The sequence below is a fragment of the Gallinula chloropus genome, assembly GCF_964237585.1.
Source record: "Gallinula chloropus genome assembly, chromosome: 15".
NCBI lineage: Eukaryota > Metazoa > Chordata > Aves > Gruiformes > Rallidae > Gallinula > Gallinula chloropus.
Window position 1 is genome coordinate 17,552,845 of NC_140100.1, and position 21,817 is coordinate 17,574,661.

The 21,817-nt window shown below is 45.0% G+C and overlaps 1 protein-coding gene across 1 annotated transcript in view; it reads left to right on the top strand.

Annotated features, from left to right (window-relative positions):
* Window positions 1-21,817, top strand: part of CREBBP (CREB binding lysine acetyltransferase) — a 94,479-nt gene that overhangs the window by 40,987 nt on the left and 31,675 nt on the right. Inside the window, exons 4-14 of the mRNA XM_084271244.1 lie at window positions 3,798-4,047; window positions 5,102-5,215; window positions 12,657-12,899; window positions 13,501-13,600; window positions 14,066-14,212; window positions 14,655-14,772; window positions 17,360-17,552; window positions 17,687-17,740; window positions 18,952-19,076; window positions 19,696-19,884; window positions 21,345-21,761. Coding sequence (XP_084127370.1) covers window positions 3,798-4,047; window positions 5,102-5,215; window positions 12,657-12,899; window positions 13,501-13,600; window positions 14,066-14,212; window positions 14,655-14,772; window positions 17,360-17,552; window positions 17,687-17,740; window positions 18,952-19,076; window positions 19,696-19,884; window positions 21,345-21,761 — 1,950 coding nt within the window. The remainder of the gene's footprint in view (window positions 1-3,797; window positions 4,048-5,101; window positions 5,216-12,656; window positions 12,900-13,500; window positions 13,601-14,065; window positions 14,213-14,654; window positions 14,773-17,359; window positions 17,553-17,686; window positions 17,741-18,951; window positions 19,077-19,695; window positions 19,885-21,344; window positions 21,762-21,817) is intronic.

Sequence of the window (21,817 nt, forward strand, 5' to 3'; positions counted from 1 at the left end):
ATAGTAATCTGCTGTGGCTGCTTAATTGTCTCACCCACGACCACATTGATTACAAACCTGTCTTAGAGAACTAAAAGGCATTTATTTTTAAATGCAGGAGTTACCCTAATGCAGTGATTCCAGAAAGTGGCATTCTGTTATCAGTGAAAAGGAAGGAACCAGAGGATTGCTGGTCATCTTGGTGAAGTAAAACCACCAGGGAACCCCTGATCTGTTTCCTCTGCTCATGAACAAGGGAGCAAGAGAAGCAAAACACTTTTCCTTTCTCCTGTATCTGACTGTTCAGGAATTTTAGTTGTGGTTGCAGATGTGTCTGAGCTTCTGCTTCATCAAGACAATCACTAGTCATTCCAGTGAAGCAACCTGAAGCCCTTGCTCATTCTGGAGTGGAATGATTGCTGTGGTTGGGGAGGATTTGCACACCCTTGGTGTGTCTGCAGTGCACTAGCATAGCTCTGGGCTTGAACTGGTCCTGCAGATGACATGCTTAAAGGACAGACTATCAGGGAGGAGAACAGCTCCCTCAAACAGTTAACAGGCTTGAAAGTAAGATAGATGGTGGAATCCCAGACTCAGAGAGGTTGGAAGGGACCCCCAGAGCCCATGGGGTCCAACCCCCTGCCAAAGCAGCTCCCCAGCTCATATTGCACAGGGCGGCGTCCAGACGGGGCTGGAATCTCTCCAGAGATGGAGACTCCACACCCCCTGGGCAGCCTGTCCCAGGGCTCCCTCACCCTCCCTGGGGAAAAGTTCTTCCCCATGTTGGTGGAACTCCCTGTGCTCCAACTTGCAGCCATTGCCCCTTGTCCTGTCCCCACAGACACTGAAAAGGGGCTGCCCATTTCCCCCTGCATCCCATCCTTCAGATACTGATAAACATTCATAAGGTCCCCCCTTAGTCTTCTTTTCTCCAGGCTGAACAGCCCCAGCTCACTCAACCTTTCAAAAGATCATCCATTTTATTTCCAGGTTGAGGACTTTACAAGGTTGAAATGGTACCCAACATAACTCTCTAAAGCTTAAGCAATATTTTAAATTCTTTTTGGTTTTTTGGTGCTTACCTGCAGACACTTGTCTGGACCAAAACCACTTGTTCTTCTAACTGCTGATAATCCACGATTCTGCTTTTTGTTACTCAGCTTTCCAGGAGTCCTTTTGGGTCAGGGCATTACAGATGTAGTCATGTCTGTTAGCTGGTAGGGCAGTAACAAAAGGAGAACTTTGGCTTGGAAAACAGTTCTGTGACTGGGGTGAAAACATTGTTCCCAACAAGCTTTTCTTTGGCATGGTCTCTGTGTTTTTCTGCACATTGGCTGAATAAAACATTTCCTATTTGTGACCCAGCAAAACCTGTCTGCTCTTGTGGATTTGTTCACAGAAGAAATGGAAGACTTAATTTCAGCTGCATGCACTGGGAACATGAACACATGGGTTTCCCTCACCCTCTTTATTTCTGCTGCTCTTTCTCTTGCAAGTTCAAGAGAAAGGTGCAGCAATTCCTCTTTAAGATTTACTGTAATCATTACTGGTGGCAAAGCCCCAGCCTCCTCCATCAAATACCAGGCATTGTATTTTCCACTCAGCCTCCTGTGCTTCCTTCTCCAGAAATAAACCTCTCTCGTTAGGGCCTCATGTGCACGTGGCCAAGCTGAGGACAACGCTTGCTGCTGGAGCAGTGAGATGAGTTCTCTTGCTGTTATGTGCCCTGTTTTGTAGGCTGTGGAATTTTCTGGGGAGCCCACCTCAGAGGTCAGCAGTAGAATAGGATACACATGGTGTAGTCTCCCATTTCTAGATGAGTTTCCTAAAGGCAGTGTGCAGGCTTTGGTCAGTAGCTCTACAGACAGCACCTCCCCAGTGCAACCCCCTTCTTCCTATATTCTAATTACAAGCATTTGGAATGGCTGATTTATTCCTTCAGTAGCTTGGAAGCTGCTGGTGAGTGTTTCTGCAGTAACCTGTAATTGCAGTGCACAATCAGAGCCATTCTTGGGATGAGTTCATGTTTGTCCCTGAGAAATTCCAGCTGTGACTCACAGGGATCGACACTCTTCTGCAGCCCCCTCTCTGCTCCCGCTGGCGGAGGCCCTGCAGTCTGTGCTTGGGTTTCATTCTGAAAATCAGGTTTCTATGTTTGTCCTTTAAAGGTCCAGGAAGGTAGTAGGGAACATTCTCTATCCATGCTGAAGAAAGGACATGTCAAGGAAGCTCTTCAGAGCTCTCTGTGGGTACGCAGGGTCTGTCAGGCAGCGCTTGCGCATTGGAACAGAGCGTGTCCATAAGGAGTGGATGCTGGAAATAAACCAGCAGGTTTTACCAGCTGATCCAATCTAATGCCACCTTGTAGTTAACTCTAGGCCACTTCAGTAGACAAAATGCAGAGGTTTAGGAGGCCCTTTCTGGAAGAGAGCTGTTTGGTTTTTACCTTGGAAGTTTTCTCTATGAACAGAGTATCAGCACTCCCTCATGAGGAGAAAGGCTAGTTCAGGCTCAGGTAATCAGTTCTACTGTAATAGGTGCAGTCATATAATTTTGACTGTCTTCTATTGAACTCCCCTTTTTGTTGGAGACAAGGAACTAGAAGTGTAAAACTTGAGAGCCAAATATAACACTTAATGGACTTGCAACATTCCATTTTCAAGTGTGGTAAGAGCTCATTTCTGTTGGAGTTATGATCTGCCTGATAAACAGAACAATAGAATCATAAAGTCATAGAATCATAGAATTGTAGGGGTTAAAGGGACCTCGAGAGATCATCGGGTCCAACCCCCCTGCCAAAGCAGCTCCCTAGGACAGGTCACACAGGTTGGAGTCCAGGCGGGTCTTGAATATCTCCAGTGAAGGAGACTCCACCACCTCCCTGGGCAGCCTGTCCCAGGGCTCCCTCACCCTCACTGTGAAAAAGTTTTTCTGCGTGTTGGTGCAGAACAAGAAGAGTTTTGGATGGCTTGTTAGTTAAAATGTTGATTGTAAGTGTCTTAACTGGGGACTCGTCAATATATTTTTGCTGATCCAGGGTTGGATTAGAAATGTTTAGGGGTGCTGGAGACTGGGGTGATAATCGTTTGTCCTGGTTTTGGTCAGGATGGAGTTAACTTCTTTGCAGCAGCGGCTGGAATGCTGTGTTTGGGTGTTACAATGAGAGCAGTGCTGGTAACACCCTGATGTTTCTAGTTGCTGTCAGACAGTCAAGGACTTCCTCAGTTCTTCATATTTCTCTATTCATGAGAAAGGAGGGATGAAGCCAGGACAGGTGACCCAAACTGGCCAAAGAGAGGATTCCATGTCAGTCACATCCTGCTCAGTATAAAGGGGCTGATGGGAGGAGGAGGAGGCGGCTCCAGGACACACGGTTTTTGGGGGATGGTCGGGTTCCGGGACGGCTCTGGGTGGCACGGCCTGAGCTGTGGGTGAGAAACTGCATCCTGTAGCAACAGTTTCATGGATGTTTTGCTCTAAAGTCCTGTCAGCATTGTTATATTTGATCTTTCTGCTGTTTTAGTAAACTGTCCTTATCCCAACCCACGGGCTTTTGGTTCCTTTGGTTTTGGGTGTGTTATTTGCCCCTTCCTTTTCCCTTCCCTTCCCTCACCCCCCCCTTCTCCCCCTCCTCTTTTCCTTTAAAGAACAGGCAGCTGCGTGGATCTCGGCTCTCAGCCGGGGTAAAACCACGACATCGTTGTAGCCTGTCATGTCAGGCTGTTTGGCAGATCGTCTTGTGATACTTGTATTATCACCTGAGGTGAAGATAAGAACCGAGCCTTGCAAACATGATGCTGAACTCTCTGTTCTCTCAGTCCCAGATGCAAACCCAAGTACAGCAAGTGGGGATCGTACCAACGCAGGCGATGGCGACCGGGCCCACCGCGGATCCGGAGAAGCGCAAGCTGATCCAGCAGCAGTTGGTGCTGCTGCTCCACGCCCACAAGTGTCAGCGGCGCGAGCAGGCCAACGGGGAGGTGCGTCCCTGCTCCCTCCCGCACTGCCGCACCATGAAGAACGTCCTCAACCACATGACCCACTGCCAGGCTGGGAAGGCCTGTCAAGGTGAGAGCACGTGTGTGGCTCAGGCTGCTCTGGTGAACGAGCTGCGGAAGGGTTCTGGTGTACGGGTCAGCAGCGTTTCTCTTCTTGTCAAGAAGATGCCCACACCCAGCACAACCAAGTGTCAGAACTAGTTGTTTAATTAAACAGCTGCTCCCTGTTCTGTTACCTCTGCTGGGTCCCAGTTTCTGATCTCTTACAGTTGTCGGGCGATAAAACAGAGTGCAGGGTTTGCCTTAGTGAAGCAGGATAGTACCAACAGCTACCCTCACAGCTCTTCTTCATCTCCCTGTTCTACAGAGGGTGTAATAACTACCACATGTTGCTGCAACTCAGCCATGTAGAGTTCCCTAGGATTTAGTATTACTTTCCTTTATTTGTTAGTGTTACCAAATCACAGAGTTGGAAAAGACCTTTAAGATCATCAAGTCCAACCATTCCCATCCTAAGCTAAAGCAGATCCCTGAGCACCTCATCTCCCCTCTGTTAAACACACCCAGGGAAGGGGACTCAGCCCCTCCCTGGGCAGCCTGGGCCAGGCCCTGACAACTCTGCCAGGGAAGAACTTTTCCCTCCCATCTGCTCTGACCCTGCCCTGGGGCAGCTTGAGCCCGTTGCCCCTTGTCCCATCTCCTGTCCCCTGGCTGAAGAGACCATCACCCACCTCTCTGCACCCTGCTGTCAGGTCAGTGGAGGTGGTGATAAGGTCTCCCCTCAGCCTCCTCTTCTCCAGGCTGAACACCCCCAGCTCCCTCAGCTGCTCCTCAGAAGATTTGCCCTCCAGCCCCTTCCCCAGCCTGGTTGCCCTTCTCTGGACTCGCTCCAGGACCTCAATGTCCTTCTGATGGTGAGGAGCCCAGAACTGGACCCAGCACTCAAGGTGCAGCCTCACCAATTGGTGGGTCCCAGATGATATGTTTAGCTGTGTTTAGTTATGCATGCAGCCTTGCTTGCAAAGGAGAAGGGAGTGGAGTTGCTCTGAAAAACTGAAATGAGTTAGTTCAAGACAAGTTAACTAAGGAATGACCTTAATTTCAATTGCTTTTCCTTGTTACAGTTGCTCATTGTGCATCTTCGAGACAAATCATTTCCCACTGGAAGAATTGTACTCGGCACGACTGTCCTGTGTGCCTTCCTTTGAAAAATGCCAGTGATAAGAGAAATCAACAACGTAAGTAGTTGTCTTCCCGCTGTCATGGTGAAATGATGCTGTTACAGTGCACATGTGATCAACTCTTTTGTAGGAGTAAACTTTGGCAGTGTCCCAACAGACTTAACAGCATTAAATAATCTTCTCTAAGGATGAATAATACTAGTGAATTCTCCTTTCTGATCACTGAATGCTATTTATTGCTTAAATACACAGTAATTGAAAAATCTCAGACCACACATCTGTTTTCACGGGGTGGGGCAACTTCTAGCTTGTGTTTTATTGCGAGGTGGGTCAGTAGAATCCAGTTAAAATGAAGTTTTTCATGTAGGTAGAGTTTTGGGGAAGATAGAAGCTACTTCATTATTTTTTCTTGCTGCTAGAATCAAATCGACATACTAGTGATTAAGAATAATCAAAAAAGCTTCTAATTAAAAATAGTAATAATTCTTGTGCACAGAACATCTCGTCTGGGCCACTTGATTGCCAAGTGTATTAATGCTGGTACAGACTAGCTGAAGTTCTGCAAATCACAGTGTGTTCTACCAGGCTTATTGTTCATAGAAGTGTGGCTGTTACTGATGCTTGTTCATTTCTTCCCTGAAACAGAAAATACCAAGCTAAACGTTGGTAGGTTTGCTTCTCATCAAATCCTCTGAAAAGATGCAGAAGTTCTATAGCATAGGTGCAGCAGTTGGGAAGTCTCAGTAATATTTAAATAAGGGTTAAGCTGTGGAAATGGCTGGAGGACCTGAGAAGCTTGTCCACTTGATTTGTGTTGGAAGCATTCTGCTAATTTCCATTCAGGCTGAGACTGTGGAGAAGAACACTAACACACCTTGGAGGATAGAGAAGAGCTCCTAGGTTAGGTGAGATTTGCAGTAGAGGGGAGAGTAGACTGTCCAAATTATCCATTGAGGATGCTTTTGGAGTTTCAGGAGGGTGTCTTTTCCCCTCCAAAACGGAGCTACTTGGAGGTAAGAATTGTGTTTTTTTACCAAACTTCTCCTTGGTAAACAAGAGAAGTCTTGTGTGTTAGAAGTAGTAACGTGTTGCAAGTGCTTGGCCTTCCAAAAATGTGTTGAAAGCATTACTTTTTAATATGACATGGTCCATTTGTGCATAACATCCCTATTGCACAGTTGTTACCAGAGTGCTGACAACATCTAGCACAACAGAGTCGTTTTGTTCAATACCAGCTGCTGTAGAAAAGTAGTTGGGCAGGTTTGGTTGTTGACATCATTCATGTAACTCATCCAAAGAGAAGGCACTTCTTCAACAAAAGTAGTCCTTAAAAATTACTTGATGGGATTAAATCAGATTTATAATGGGTTAGGGTAGAGCTCAGCTCTCTTGTTGCATGTGGGGGAAATAAATATGAAATCTCCTGAACAATTAATAATCTCATGGGTAGTAACTGTGAAAGCTTGCAGCTTAGACATCATTCAGAGCAAAGATCTTTGCACCTCAGCATACTGTCACACGTGTGACACCTTGTTTGAAGGTGAAAGATGAATGCTAAATGTCCTTTTTTAGCTATATTATGAAGAACAGCCCTTTTCAGGCACTTGTGAAGTGGTTTCCATTAATTGGTGCCTTTGAAAGCACTGCACCTGCTCAGGTGAAGTCTCAGCTAGGTTAGCTTAGGGCTTGAAGAAGATGCTACAGCACCTGTGAGACTGGGCAAGGGGGGATCTGCAGAATACGAGGAGAACTTGTAGAAAGGGGAAAGGAAGTGGGAAGCAGCATGACCTTTGTTACTCCTGTCAGGCCATCATGATGATCAGTGAAGCTGTTGAATCCTACAGTATTCCTTTCTGTGACCATTTTACCATTGTTGTTTCAAGTCCTGTTTTATCTGCACTGGGCTTTCATGTGGCTCCTTCAAAGTGTGCTGGTCTCTTAGGAAGTTGTGCAGTTCAGCACTTCAGGAACATCACAGGATGGTGGTGGCTTGCTTCCACCCTTCCCAAATGCAGTGCTGACCATGCTCCCTGTAACTCTGTTCCTGCTGCCTGCAGGATTCCCTCTGCCTGCTGCAAATAGTCCTGGCATTCAGGTTACTGCTGTGGAGCTGTTTCTGTACGGGGACCTTACTCCATATTTTAGTGTTTAGATGCTTTGCAAGGAACATCTATGCCACATTCCATTTGTATAGCTTTTCTTTCTTTCTTCTGGAAGTAATCTTACACTTTTATTAGAGTTGCTGATAGCAACTTGACTTGTTAATGTGACACGTTGGGACAAGTTTGAAGCTGTTAGTGTGGCTTTTACTGTGTGTGCCATTGTACCCTGTGGGTATAAATGGGGGTTTTATGTGCTAAAATATTAAGGCTTTTTAATAGGCCTGATTGCTGTGTTTTGAAGTGATGAGATTTAGTACAAATGTGTTGGAGGGTTAGGAAGCACTTCCTGCTCCCTGCTGAGCCCACCACAGTTTGAGTTACACACTCCTGCAAACAGCTCTGTTGTAACAAATACAGGTTTTTTTCTGAAGACTTTTGTGAACATGCTTGACCTTCTTAATTCTCCTGTTCCTGGCTGGGCAGGTGTGTTTCATGCCACCAAACAGCTACTGGGAACACTTCTCCTTGCAGCCCTTTGGGTGATAGGAAGAGTGCTGTGCTCACCACTCTGTACGACTGTGACTGTTCTCATGCAATGCTTTGTTCCATCTCCATCCTGAGACCCTGGGAAGGGATGGAACCCTGTTCAGTTAGTTGAGTGAGACTAGAAGGTGGGGCTGTGAAGATGGATCTAGGCTTCCCTGTAGGGTTTTTTTGTGTCCTGGTTTTGGTCAGGATGGAGTTAACTCCTCCTGTAGCAGTGGCTGGAATGCTGTGTTTGGGTGTTACAATGGGAGCAGTGCTGATAACACCCTGATGTTGTTAGTTGCTGTCAGACAGTCAAGGACTTTCTCAGCTGTCCATGAGAAAGGAGGGGCGAAGCCAGGACAGGTGACCCAAACTGGCCAAAGAGAGGATTCCATGCCAGTTCCGTCCTGCTCAGTATAAAGGGGCTGATGGGAGGAGGAGGGGGCGGCTCCAGGACACGCAGTTTTTGGGGACGGTCGGGTTCGGTCGGGTTCCGGGACGGCTCTGGGTGGCACGGCCTGAGCTGTGGGTTCGGTGAGAAACTGCATCCTGTAGCAACTGTTTCATGCATTTTTATGCTCTAAAGTCCTGTCAGCATTGTTATATTTGATCTTTCTGCTATTTTAGTAAACTATCCGTATCCCAACCCACGGGCCTTTCGTTCCTTGGTTTTGGGGGTGTTATTTGCCCCTTCCTTTTCCTTTCCCTTCCCTCGTCCCCCTTTCCCCCTTCTCCCCCTCCTCTTTTCCTTTAAAGAGCAGGTAGCTGTGTGCATCTCGGCTCTCAGCCGGGGTAGAACCACGACAGATTGAAACAGTAAATTTGAGGCTGCTAATCTACATCTAAAACCAGGATTGTGAAGAAGGCTGGGCCAGAAGGTTCAGAGTATGTGGATGTGAGGATGCAGGGTAGGAATCTGATGGGGGAAGTGGAAATAAGGAGTAGGAGCTAGTGCCTGAGGAAGCAGGTTAGGAGTATGGCAGAAAATGAGAAGAGCGTGTGGGCACTGACCCTTTGCAGAGACAGAAGAGTGCAGTGGAGCGCAGGGAAACGTGCTCACATGGAGTGTGAGCAGCTTGTTTGCTAGAGCCTGTTTCCTGTGAAAATGGGAAATGAAATCCAGTTTGCTCAAGTTTTACTGTCAGTAGCTGTCTGTAAAATCTACCAACAAAATGTCTCTTGTATTTTCAAGTGCTGGAAATGGTACATAATGGTGACCTACCAGTGATCAGTTGTTCCGTGGAGCCACATGATAGATGGCTAGCCTGCAGATTAAGAAGTTCCATTCATGGACTAATACAATGCTGCACTGTGAAGGCTTTTAGTTTAATGGTTAAATAAAATTAAAATGCCATCAGTGATGAAGTTTAATAGTGACACTTCCTACTTGCTCATAAAATCTTTACTTAGCCCATGATTTGATTAATGATAAAGCTTTTAATTAAACGATTGTGTACACTTGTGTGTACCTGCCTCCTTCTGGGTGCTTATGCTGGGGTGAGGCAAGGTTACCCACAGTCTTTTGCTCCAGCTACTAGAATGGATGTAGTGAGCAGAGCAGGGACCTGCAGGACAGAGCCTTGAACATCATGGAACGAGCTGTCCTTCCAAAATACAGACACAAACTGAAGAGTGTAAAGGGATTAACATGTTACTTTCACAGGGGTGGTCAGGCTAGAGAAGTGCTGAGCATTCAGTTACAATAGTATAGTGTTTAAACTCCTTGATCAACTGGAGGGGCAGAGGGGTTCCCCCTCTAGAGGACATGAATGTGGTTCCATTGAGGCAGTGTTACCTGCTCTGCATGCTGAACCAGGAGTCCTGTAGACAAGGTAAGTGAGAGATCATTTAGATTCCATCCTGATGCGTTGGCCCAGGAGGGCCTAACCAAGGAAGTTCTGGGGCTGCTAACCTTGTGCTCGTTTGAACTTCCACTCTTAGCCTGTATAAACACACATGACTTTGGGACAATGAAACCTATGGAGCTCCATTGTCTTTCAATGATTTAGTGACCAGTCCTGTACAGAGGTGTCTTCACACTTGGAGCTTCTGTCATGAGCTCACCAATGTCTAAAACATAAGTTAGTATAAAAAAAACCCTGAACAAAACCATCACAGTGAATGTGTCTTCCTGCAGAGGGGGCCTGATGTGGAAACTCCTGTTTCAGTCCTGTATTTATTTGAATTGACTGGGGTTCCTGTGGTGGCTGCCACAGAAAGGGCTGTGTTTGCACTTGATCTGTCCTGGGTGGGAAGTTGGTACTCTCCTCCTTCATCTTCTGGTTTGGCAGATTGAGATCCTGTCTTGCCTTCGTATAAACCCAGTGAACAAGCAGATTAAAAAACCCCAACACTTCAAGAATCCGATTCCTGTGTTGTGCAAATGCTCAATACAATATGCAAAGCAGAGACCCAGTGGTCAGAGCCACTCATTTCCACACTGAGTGTACCGCTGGCTGTAAGAAGGCTGTCTGTCCCCAGTAATAATACTTCACTTAAAGTGTTAAAGCAGCATTTGGCTGTTGTTGAGCCTTGGGGAGCTTTGCTTCCTTGAATAGGTACATGCACAGTGGGGTGTTTCTGTGTGGAATAGATTCACTCTATTGTTATTTTTAAAGCAACATTCAGACTGTCGACTCTGACAAATTCCCAAGCTGAGTTTTTATAAGTAGTCTTGGGTCTGGGGCAGAAACAGAGGTGGGGAAATCTGATCTTGCTTGAGTAGACTTCCCTAGAATGACTCTATTCTGGTTCCTAAAGCTGCTCTAGCATGGGGCTGAACTTGTGCTTCATAGGGTAACTGGGAGCCTTGCCAAGGCTCAGCCCAAACTGTGGGTGAGAGGCAGTTGACTTCCCCAGGCTCTGCTTTATCTTCAGTATGAGCCTCAAGCCAGGCTTGCTGTCCTCAGAAGATCAGTGTCCCCTTTTCCCCCCCTAGAAGAGCAGGAGAAATGGTGAAGTGCCTGGTATCATCAGTGGGATGGCTGGAGGCCTTTTTCCTCTTCCCAGCCTTCAGCATCACCAGTGATCACTCTGCCCTGCCCAGAGATGTGCTTTACAGCCAATGCTGGAAGTGGAACAGGGTGGGATTGTTTAAACTTTTCTGGAGAAATACCATCCTCTTTCTGGAATTTTTATTAGTTCCTGAATTGATCCTTTGTTGTGTTGTCACAACAGCCTCACAAAAGCCTTTTGAATTCCAGGGTGCAACAAGTTTTGTGCTATTTAACCTTTCTAGAGAATTTCTATTTCTTGGCTTGTGCTAGTCTAAAGGCATCTTTCTCTTAGTGCTCTGGAATCACACAGTCTGTGTGCAAGTCCAACGAGGAGTTCCTACAGTTGCTCTTTCTGGGTTTTTTCAAATGAAACTGATAGGATGGCAGTCAGCTTCTGTCTGTGTTGCTGAACTTGATTGGAAATGACCAGTGAATTGAGAAGCTGTTAGGAATGTGTGTACAGAGTGTAAGTGTAGAGCCCAATTTCCATGGTAAACCCAGCTTGAAAATACTGTGGATTGCCTTGGGGGAAACAGGGATGCTTTCTGTGCAGCTACTTATTCTGGAGTAGGGATCTCTGACTACATTTGTTTATAGTTCTTGGGCAAATGAGATCAAATTGAATTCTCATCTGGAGAGGGAGGAGTCTGGACTCTGCATTGTGTGTATTTTCTCTAGGATGGAAGTTGAAAGAAAGCGTGTCTATCCTCTTTAGCCATTCTCTGTAGTGGGTAAGGGTTTACAGAAGCCTGGATGATGCTGGGAATGTCTCAGGTGGCTTGTTTGCTTGAGTTTATTTTTTTCTAGCCATGTTCCTCTCCTCCTAATGTTTCAAGAAAACAGCTCTTGTTGCCTCTATTAAAAGCTATTATTGTTGCTATGTTTAGCTCTCAGATCCATGCTGCACATTATGTGGTTAATTACTTGAGGGGGGAATTGTGAAGTCTGTGTTACTTCTACCAGAGCCTCAGCTATCTGAGCACGGTGTCCCCAGCGAAGGATACACGCCGTGTGTCACTCACAGTGGAATGTGTTACTACTTGGAATGGCAGCTAAAATGAGAACCAGAAAGGGGATTTGAATTCACTTCTGGGTTCAGTAAAAGTTACTTTTCCCCGTTGCTTCCATTTCCAGTCTACAGTGGAAATGACTCTTCCAGTGTGTGCTGAGAGAGGTTGGTTGGTGTGGTGGTCATACAGGTTTCATGAATACCTAGAAATTATCATCTAGATCATTTACTGAAACCTGTTGCAGGCTCATTCCCTTTCTGACTCTTCAAATGAGTTTAGATTTTGTCAGTACAGTCTTAAACACATCAGGGCTTTTCATATATCTGAATAACTTGGGGTTTAGGGTAATTTGGCCTTCAGAGGGTTCATCTGGTGCCTGTTCAGAATGCAAATTTCTACTGACAGATCTTCAGTGTTATCTTTGTGTCCAATGACATGGTATTTCTGCTAAACTCAGGATATCTGTTCTGGAGCCAAATATTTTTACCTAAAATGGGATTGATGGGAAAGAGGGAAGTAGAGGAAATAATTATTCCCCTCTGCCCCCTTAGTCTGCTGTCCCAAGCACGAAGATCCTATTTAGCCTTATATCAGAGCCCATACTTTACATATGTTACAGTAATTATGGGCTTGTCTGTCCCAAAAGTACCGACTTCCCTTTGGACTGTATGAATTGGTAGGGTGGTTTCTTTCCTGTAGAATCAAAGGCTGTTTCCCCACTTGATATCTTGGGCTTCGCTCTGTCCTCTGGCAGAAAATCATATATTATATAACAACGTGCGTGTTCTGTCGATTCTTGGCATGATTTGTTTGTTTGTCCTCACCAGTTTTCAATCTTCTCTTATCTTTTCTTCATTTACAGCCATTTTAGGGTCTCCAGCTGGTGGAATCCAAAATTCTATCGGTTCTGTTGGCACAGGCCAGCAGAATACTCCATCGCTAAGTAATCCCAATCCAATTGACCCCAGCTCCATGCAACGAGCCTACGCTGCTCTTGGACTGCCCTATGGCAACCAGCCTCAAACACAGTTGCAGCCCCAGGTTCAAGGCCAGCAGCCAGCACAGCCTCAGGCTCACCAGCAAATGAGGACCATTAATGCATTGGGTAAGTGGCAAAAATACCAAGAAACTAAAGTTGTAAAGTGAAGTGGTGACTGTGTAGCATAGCCTGGTGTTTGGTTTGATGAGAGTAGTGACTTTTGGTGATTAATAACTTAAAATTTTACTGTTTACAAACACTACCATTCATTTACATTTGACTATTAGAAAGCTTTGAATATATTGCTTCTGCTAGGTGACAGTAGGGTTAGTTTCTTTTAAAAGATAGTCCATAGCTTACTGTTGTCTGAGGTGATTAGACTTGCCAAAGGACTTTGGTTTAACGAGTATTTCTCCTGTTCTAGCAGGCAAATGCTAATTTCTTTCTGGAACTTAATTGTTAGTGTTCTATTTTTAGCTCATTAAGATAAAGGGTTTATGAATCTTAAATTTTAATAGACTAGGTTTTTGTAGGAAAAAATGTTCAGACTTAAAGTAACTTGTTTCCATAAGTAGCTGTGTATACACACCACAGGAGATATTACTGTTCCGGTACTTACCTGATGCACTGCCTCTTTTGTTAACCAGTTGAGTCATTAGTGTAGTTCTGCTGTGTTACTGTCAACATTGTGAACCAGGTACCAACGATGTTTAATTTTGTCCCAAAGGAGCCAACCAGATGAACCTTCCCGCAGGAGGAATAACAACAGACCAGCAAGCCAGCCTAATTTCTGAAACTGCTCTTCCAACATCCCTTGGGACAAATAAGTAATGCACACATTTTCATTCTTACTCAATTAAACATTTATTTACATGCTTATGAATGTAAATAAAGAGCATGCTTTGGAAACTAATGGTGTTGGGCTGGAAATGATTGGTCACATTTCTAGCTGTGCTGCTCTTTGCTGTTTCAGTTCTGTAGCTACCACTTTGTCCCCCCAGAGAGCCCCAGAATATTTAGTGGTTTTAAATGAATTCCCAGAGGAAGATGTTTGTATTTTTAGGTGCACAAATGCTGTGATGGCTGCGATTCTTTATCATTCATACTGTGGCTGTTAAACCCCTGAGCTTTGCTGGTTTAGGCATTGTGGTTTGTTGATACCACAGTTTCACTTGGAGAATGCTTGGTGCAAACCTAGAAGTGATGAAAGCAATTATTAAAAAGGTCTTCAGGCATCAAACATAGGAAAACATTTTGCCTTCTTGTGCTGTAACAGTCCCTTTCCATTTTAGCCCACTAATGAATGATGGCACAAATTCTGGCAATGTTGGAAACCTCAGCTCAATGCCAACAGCAGCACCACCTTCTAGTACTGGGGTAAGGAAAGCATGGCATGAACATGTCACTCAGGACCTGCGCAACCATTTAGTGCATAAACTGTAAGTATCCACCAAGACTGCCTGTTATTCCTGAAGGTTTTTAAAGAATTCCAGTACACTGGTTCTGTTCTTAAGCTGAAAAGTTGAGAAAGTTATCAGTGGTTCTCTCGCTGCTGGGGATGTGCTGCTGGCTTTAACCCCTCTCTTCATTCTTTGTGCCCGTTAAGGAACAGGCATAAAATGAGTTCATATTGCTTGTAAATTCACTCTGCTGTAGGAAACAAGTATTTAGACTCTAGACTGCTAAACTTCATGGAAAAAACATCATTGAATTTGCTTTAATCTTGTGGGAAACAGTACAATATTGATATTTGTTAAAACAATTTTGATAGACTTATGCATATATGATGCATAAGGGAATGTCCAGGGTGAATGTCCTAAAGCTGTATTGAATTCTTTTTCTCTGAAGAATTTCTCTTCTGTTCTTGCTCCTCTCCTGCAGTGTCCAAGCCATCTTCCCCACTCCTGATCCAGCAGCACTCAAGGATCGTCGCATGGAGAACTTGGTGGCTTATGCCAGGAAAGTGGAAGGTGACATGTACGAATCAGCGAATAGCAGGGTATGTTGCTTCAGTCCAGCTCTTCAGAGCATGTTGAAGAGCAGTAGTATCACAAATCTTAGTGTAATGAAAAGCACAGAGAACCATTTCACTGCTGCCATGCTTTCTGTCTGTATGGTGTCTGTGTAGTCCCAAGCCATCTGATTAATGTCCATCCGAGCTAATTCGCCTCCCTCAGCTCTGTGAAAACCAGACAGCATGGTCCCAGCCCTGTGTGCATTCCTTCTGAGAGCGTGAACGGTGTGCATGAAGATCAGCACACAGCTTGCAGTTCTTGATGTTTCTCTAGCTGACTTTCTCCTTTCTGGAGGTGTGTGTGAATCAAAGTTTTAGAACTTTCTTAAAGCCCCTTTACCACTGGAGGTGTTTCTCCAGGACTCGGTCCTGTTGCACTGTTCAGCTTTTACTTGCACTTGCTCCTCTACTCAGCAGTGCCAGGAATGGTTTGGATGAGACATGTAGCTGTTCCACATCTCAACCTAGTGCCAGTTTGGCTGCGTTTGTCCATGGGAAACAAGACACCATTCCTGTTCTTGTTCATGATTCTTGCTCTTTCTGCGAAGAGGTGTTAGTTTGAATTTCTGTTATCCAGAGGGAGAAAACCCCTGTTGATTGACATGCTGAGGGTGCTGTTTTGTTAAGGCACCACAGTAATTCTGTCCTGAAAGTGTTCATCAGGTAAAGCCAGTGTCAGCGCCAGTGACAGTAGTGAGTGAGATCTTACCTGATCAGAAGGTTGAAGTCTGTCCTAAAAGGGTCAGACTCTTTGTAGAGTGCAGTTACTAGATGATTATCACCAAAGTGACACCAAGATGGTAACACTTTGAGTCTTCCCCTCTCAGGCTATCTCCCAGAAGAGCAGAAGATGGAATGCAAGTTTTATTTCCTAGAGGCAGAGAGGCAGTGGTCATACTTGTAATGCTGCTTCTGTGTTAGCATCAGTTAGTGACAATACCACATTCTCCTTGTGGCTACCAAGAGGTTGTTTAGCAAGGAAGACTTGGTGTGGTCACCCTGGCAGCTTTAGAGATCAACTTTAAAGAGAAAGAGGATATCATAGTCACACATTGGCACCTAAATAAATTCTCAGTAAAAATTAACCTTTTAGACTTCTGGCTATAAAATTAAAGGCCTTATGACCTCTGTGCCAGACAAATACCCACAATTATCTTCACCCCTTCAAAAAGCTGTCAGAGTCTCATTGCCAGAACTGTCTTTTATGGGAATTCATCTAACATGTCTGGCTCCAAGCAGCGTGGAAGGAGGGAGTAGTTCAGAATGCATTAACAATGCTATGTGGAATTGCATCCTTCTCTTTGAGGAGCATCCCTTCTATTTTGACAGTGAAAACCAGATCAGTATGAAGCATCATTGCAAGCAGTGTGATGCTGTAGTAGTATGTGCTCCTTGAGAGCACATCCTTTCTCAGGAATCTTTGTGGTGTGAAAGTAGCACAACATGAAACTGGTGAGTAAGAAGTTAGGGGTGAGGTGTTTTGGGCAGGAGGAGGGAAGGGTGCCTGCACTGATGGATTAATTTTTTTGAGACATTTGGAGGAGGGAAGTGACCCAACACCAAAGCTTTATATGGCAATACTGGACTTTGTTAACAAGACTGAGGCATACCTGTCTTGGGTTAGTTTTCTCAAATGGAATCAGTCCTATAAATTCTAGGTTTGATGAAAACTGGGTGAAGACAGGGTGGTTGTGGGACAAGCATCACTCAGCCCTTGCTCCATGTAAGAGCATGGACTTTAAGAGCATGGGTGACCGAACGAAATCAGTGTAGGCTGGAGGATTTGTGGGGTGGTTTTGCCTTTCATATGTATGTAGTCTCATGCACTTGGCAAATACATGTCCAGCAGTTGCTGAGAAGCAAAATTGTCTACCTTTCTGTGTGCTGTGACTGTCTGACTTGATCTGTTGTCAGTGTGGATTGAGTAAAATGAATCTCTCATCCTGTACAGGTGTAGTGTGTAGCTGTTTGTGCCTGTGGACTATTTGGCACTGATTTCCTCTGCTCCTTTAGGGTTTTGTTTGTTCCCTGCAATGATTCTTGGTAGTCAGACTCTTTAGGAAAAGAGCTGTTCCTTTCTTTATGTGCTTTCTTTCATTGAGCTGTCCTTAACATCTGTCCCCTGGAGTTAATGCAGTGTGACTGTGTTGCTGGGACCATCTTTTCCTTTTGTCTGTGGATTAGTGGAAACATTTACAGGGAAAATAACATTTAAAAATCATTAACACATAGAAACTAAACCACAGCTTGGTGTTGTGTTTTGTCAAAAGCAACACAGAATCTGCAGTCTTTTCATCTGTCTACTAACCTGCTCAGAGTAGATACCAAAGATAACCATAAAGCCAGGTCTCATCAGTTTTCTGGAAGCTTTGGTTTTCCTTTTCTGCATTAAAGCAGTGATAAGACGTTCTCAGTTTAACAGGATTCTGGAAAGAAATGGTGCTTTTTCAAACAGGCAGGTGTGTACATGAATAAGGGGGGAAGAAAGCAGGTGATGATGTGCTGGTAGCCTCCATGAGTTCTGCTGCTTTCTTACCCTTGATGCTGAGAACTGTTTTGTGTTTTCTTCTAGGATGAATACTACCATTTATTAGCAGAGAAGATCTATAAGATACAAAAGGAGCTGGAAGAGAAGCGGCGGTCTCGTCTGCACAAACAGGGGATGTTGGGGAATCAGCCGGCCTTACAGACGCCAGGGCCTCAGCCCCCTGGTATCCCACAGGTAGCTGCTGCCATGGGCCAGGCACAGCCCGTCAGGCCGCCCAGTAAGTACCTCTGCTGGAGCTACTCCCACGCTGCTGCTCCAGCTCTACCCAGTCCGTGTCCTTGAGCTCTCCTGCTCACCTCAAGCTCGTATGTTGACTTGGTTTTTGCTGACGGTTCCTCTCTTGTGTTGCAGATGGGCCTATGTCCATGCCAACCGTGCCTATAAGTCGAATGCAGGTTTCTCAAGGTATCTATGTTTTCCTCTCTAATTGTAGTTTGTGGGTTCAGAATAGTTGTGGGCAGGGAGGGTGGGAAGCTCATTTTCTGTGTTTCTTTGGCAGTGGTGGGGGGGAGGGGGCAACCATCAGGTATCCTTTTTCAGCATTATGCTTTGCTGTTGCTCTGTGGCAGGAGCTCTCAGGGTATGGTCTTAGGAGCTGGCAGTACATACCCAGTACTTTGCTAGCGATTGGGAAATAATTCAGCCCTTTCAAAAAGAGGAGAGCATGAGCAAGAACACGGGGGATAATCTCATTTAAAACACTGGAGCGGTGGGGAGGGAAAGATGTTGGCATGTATTCATCAATTCATTAGCCAAAAATACACCTCTAGCTGGAAATGCAGCCCATTAATCCTAGAATCTCTGTAACTGGTGATACCCTTCCTTGGTTTCTGATGCAGAGTGCATTGAAAAAAGCCCTGTAGCATTTCTGTAGCAGTGTTGGCTTGCTGTCACTGACTTAGGCTGCTATGAGCTCATGGGTGGTGGGTTTTTTTGAAAAAAAAATATAATCCCTTGGCTTTTAGATACTTCCTTCAAGAAAGTATCCCTGATTCTTTTATTTCTTGGTTCAGAGTTAGTACTAAGTTGAAACTTTGGCTGAAATGTTCTTTTAAGATTCATTGCAATAGGAGGAAAAAGCTGATAGCAAGTGTAGCTCCATAATTTTACACCTTTATTTGGCTCAGACAAGTTTGGGGGTTTTAGAGGTTTTTAAATGTTTTGTATAAAAAGCACTCCACCTGTTTAAGCATATTGCTAGGTTTTGTCCTGATTGGAGGCTAGGAGCTGCCTTTGTATATACAACATGTATTATGTCGTGTTCACTTCAGCCATTTCAGTGGGGCCTGAATTAGCTCTTGCTGTTTGAAAGCAAATGCCTGATTTTAAGAAACTGTGGTATTTACAGGTAGCATCCTGGCTTTGCAGATCATCCCCACTCTCTTTGCTTTTTTTTTGTTTTTGTTTCTGACACCAAAAGTCTTGATTTCCCCCTAACTACTGGTATCCTCCATACATCCTGTACCCTGATTTGACTCTTAAGCCAAGTAATTTGAAAGAAGTTGAAAGGATGAAGTGCAGGGCAGTCAAACTTGAGGCATAATAAATGTTAATTTTAGAGTATACTTCACATAAATTCTTGTTCCTAATGAGTTGTTTTGGGGGTGCATTTGCAGGAATGAATCAGTTTAACCCCATGTCCATAGGGAATGTACAGATGCCACAAGCACCCATGGGACCCCGTGCAGCTTCTCCAATGAACCACCCTGTACAGATGAACAACATGGGCGCTGTTCCTGCGGTTCGTACTCCTTGTTACCAAGCTCTTCTCAGAACTGGTTGATGACATTCAGCACTGGGATGCTGTTCTGAAAAGGCCATGCCATGGAGTAGTGCTGTAAATTGTAGGATAATTTCATGGGAACGTACTGAGTCTGTCAGGCTTTTATTGAGGTGTTTGTTTTCAATGTTTACGTGGGTTTTTTTAAAAATAGGTCTTTAGAGAGGTAGATGCCAGAGATGCAATAATCTCCAACAGTCTGTGGAAGAGCATAGTTCCTTCAGGAACTGTGTCTTTGCAGTATATACACCTTCTTTATTCCTCCATGAAAACATGTTTTTGTTCTTAAGATAAACAAAAATATTTCCAGTGTCACTGGATTCTCTCTGTTAGTTCAGAGAACAAAATGGAGCTTTAATGCTCTTAGTAGAGTTTTCAGTGTTAGCTGTTCAAAAATAACTTCCTAGCAAATACTGTGGAACAAATGCTAAAATTACATGCATATGCCCACTTCCACTTGGTTTATTGAAGCCAGTTGTTTGGGTTTTTTGTCCTATCTTTTGGTTGATTACACTAAGGTTGAGGGTATTTTCCTTTGTTCTGCTTCATGATACTCACTGGTAATACCTTCAATTTTTAGATGGCAATGTCTCCTTCCCGAATGCCTCAGCCACAGAACATGATGGGAGCTCATTCCAACAACATGATGGGTCAGGCTCCCACCCAGAACCAATTCCTGCCCCAGAATCAGTTTCCAGCATCCAGTGGGGCTATGAATGTGAACAACGTGGGCATGGGTCAATCAACAGCCCAGGCCGGGGTGTCACAGGTAAGATGCATTACCTCATACCTGAGTTATTGAATCTTAACTATTTTGCTCTAATTTCTTTAATTTATATGTTTCTTTCTGTTTATATATCCATTGTTTATTGTAGTCACCCCTGCCTTTGAAGGATCCTGGGTTACATCTGCCGCCTTCATAAGCTCTTACACGGCCTGTCTGTGCTAACTGGGGACAAGCCACTGTGATTCCTGTTTAAATGCTGATGAGATTTTTAGGGGGAATATCAGAAGTTGCTTTATGGGACATTTGTATGACCACATACTGTTACCTTTGTAGCTAACTTTAAATCAAGGACTACAATGAAGTGGTTGGGGAAGATCTCTTGAAGTTTATTTTGACCTCTGTGCTTCTGAACAGCAGCTTTCTTCTACCATTTTTCTGTTACAGTAGTAGAGAAGTAGCAGCTGTGCTTATGTTGCCTAAGTATGTGCTTTTCCACAGGGAGAGAGATGTTTTATAACTCAGAGTCCAAGTAATTTAGATTAATTGAGATCTTTGGAGTTCTCTATTCCAGTCCTACACTCAAATGAGGGGAAACTTAGGTCAGGTTATGAAGGACTCTCTCAAGTCAAGTTTGGACTATGCTCAGGATGGAGCATCTACAATTTCTTGTGCCCTGGCTCAGTTGTTTAACCACCTTTGTGGGGAACATTTTTTTTCCTAATGCACTTAGTTCATTAAGACTGACCATGTACAGGCAGTATAGAGGCAAGTATTGAACTTGAAACCTCCTCTGCAGGAAACTATTAATTGATTTACATTTCTGGGTAAAAGGTACACGTAAGGACAGGGTATTCTTTTTTTTTTATCACTAGCTGTCTGATGCAGCCTTTGGTAAAATCCAGTTTAAGAGTCTGTGCACATCCAGAATACTGTATTGTTGCTGTTCTCAGAGATCCACAATTTTCTGAAGTGTCTGGAGTAGTCTAATTAGAATTAAAAAACCAACAAACCAAACCACCAACCAATTACTCTTAAGCCTTGCACTGTGCAGTGGGGCAGGCACTTAAATGCCTTGAGCTGCTTTCTAAAACAGGGGAGCTCCAGAGTCCTGGCCCCAGGAACCAGCGAGTCCTTGCCTGAAACCATTTTGTGTGCAGAGGCTGACCTTTGCCCAGGGAATGGCACAGTGTAGAGGTTGCCTGCCTGCGTGTTTCTGCCTTACTCTGGGATCAGGAGGATTCCCTCTGTGCTCCTAGAACCAATGTGAGACAATGTACATGCCACACTGAGGTCTAGGAGCAAGGTCTTTGACCAAGAGCTGATGAAAACTGGGAAAAATTAGAGCTCAGTCATTTGCAGTAGCAGCACTTGTTCATAGCTCCTCTCACGTTCAGACTTGGTGTGTTTTTAAAGAAGGCTTCAGTGCTATGGCTCAAAGGAGAAGTGTGAGTCCCAGAGTTACAGGAGTCACATGTCTGTAAGCCAAACTCTCTCTCTAGCAGGGGCAGGTTCCCAGCGCTGCTCTTCCCAACTCCATGAACATGCTAGGATCCCAGAGTGGGCAGTTACCATGCCCACCCGTGACCCAGCCTCCTCTACATCAGACAACACCACCTGTGTCCACTGCTGCTGGGATGCCACCAATTCAGCACCAAACGCCAACTGGAATGACTCCTCCTCAGCCAGCAGCACCCACTCAGCCATCGACGCCGGTCTCATCTTCAGGGCAGACACCGACACCGACCCCGGGTTCGGTCCCCAACGCGGCACAGGCACAGAGCACGCCCACAGGGCAGACCGCGGCACAGGCCCAGGTCACGCCGCAGCCTCAGACCCCAGTGCAGCCCCAGTCTGTGCCAACCCCGCAGCCATCGCAGCAGCAGCCGACGTCTGTGCAGGCGCAGCCACCCGGCACCCCAGTAAGTAGCAGCTGGTTCGTTTTCCTCGTGCTGTGGCATTCCACAGGGGTTGTCCC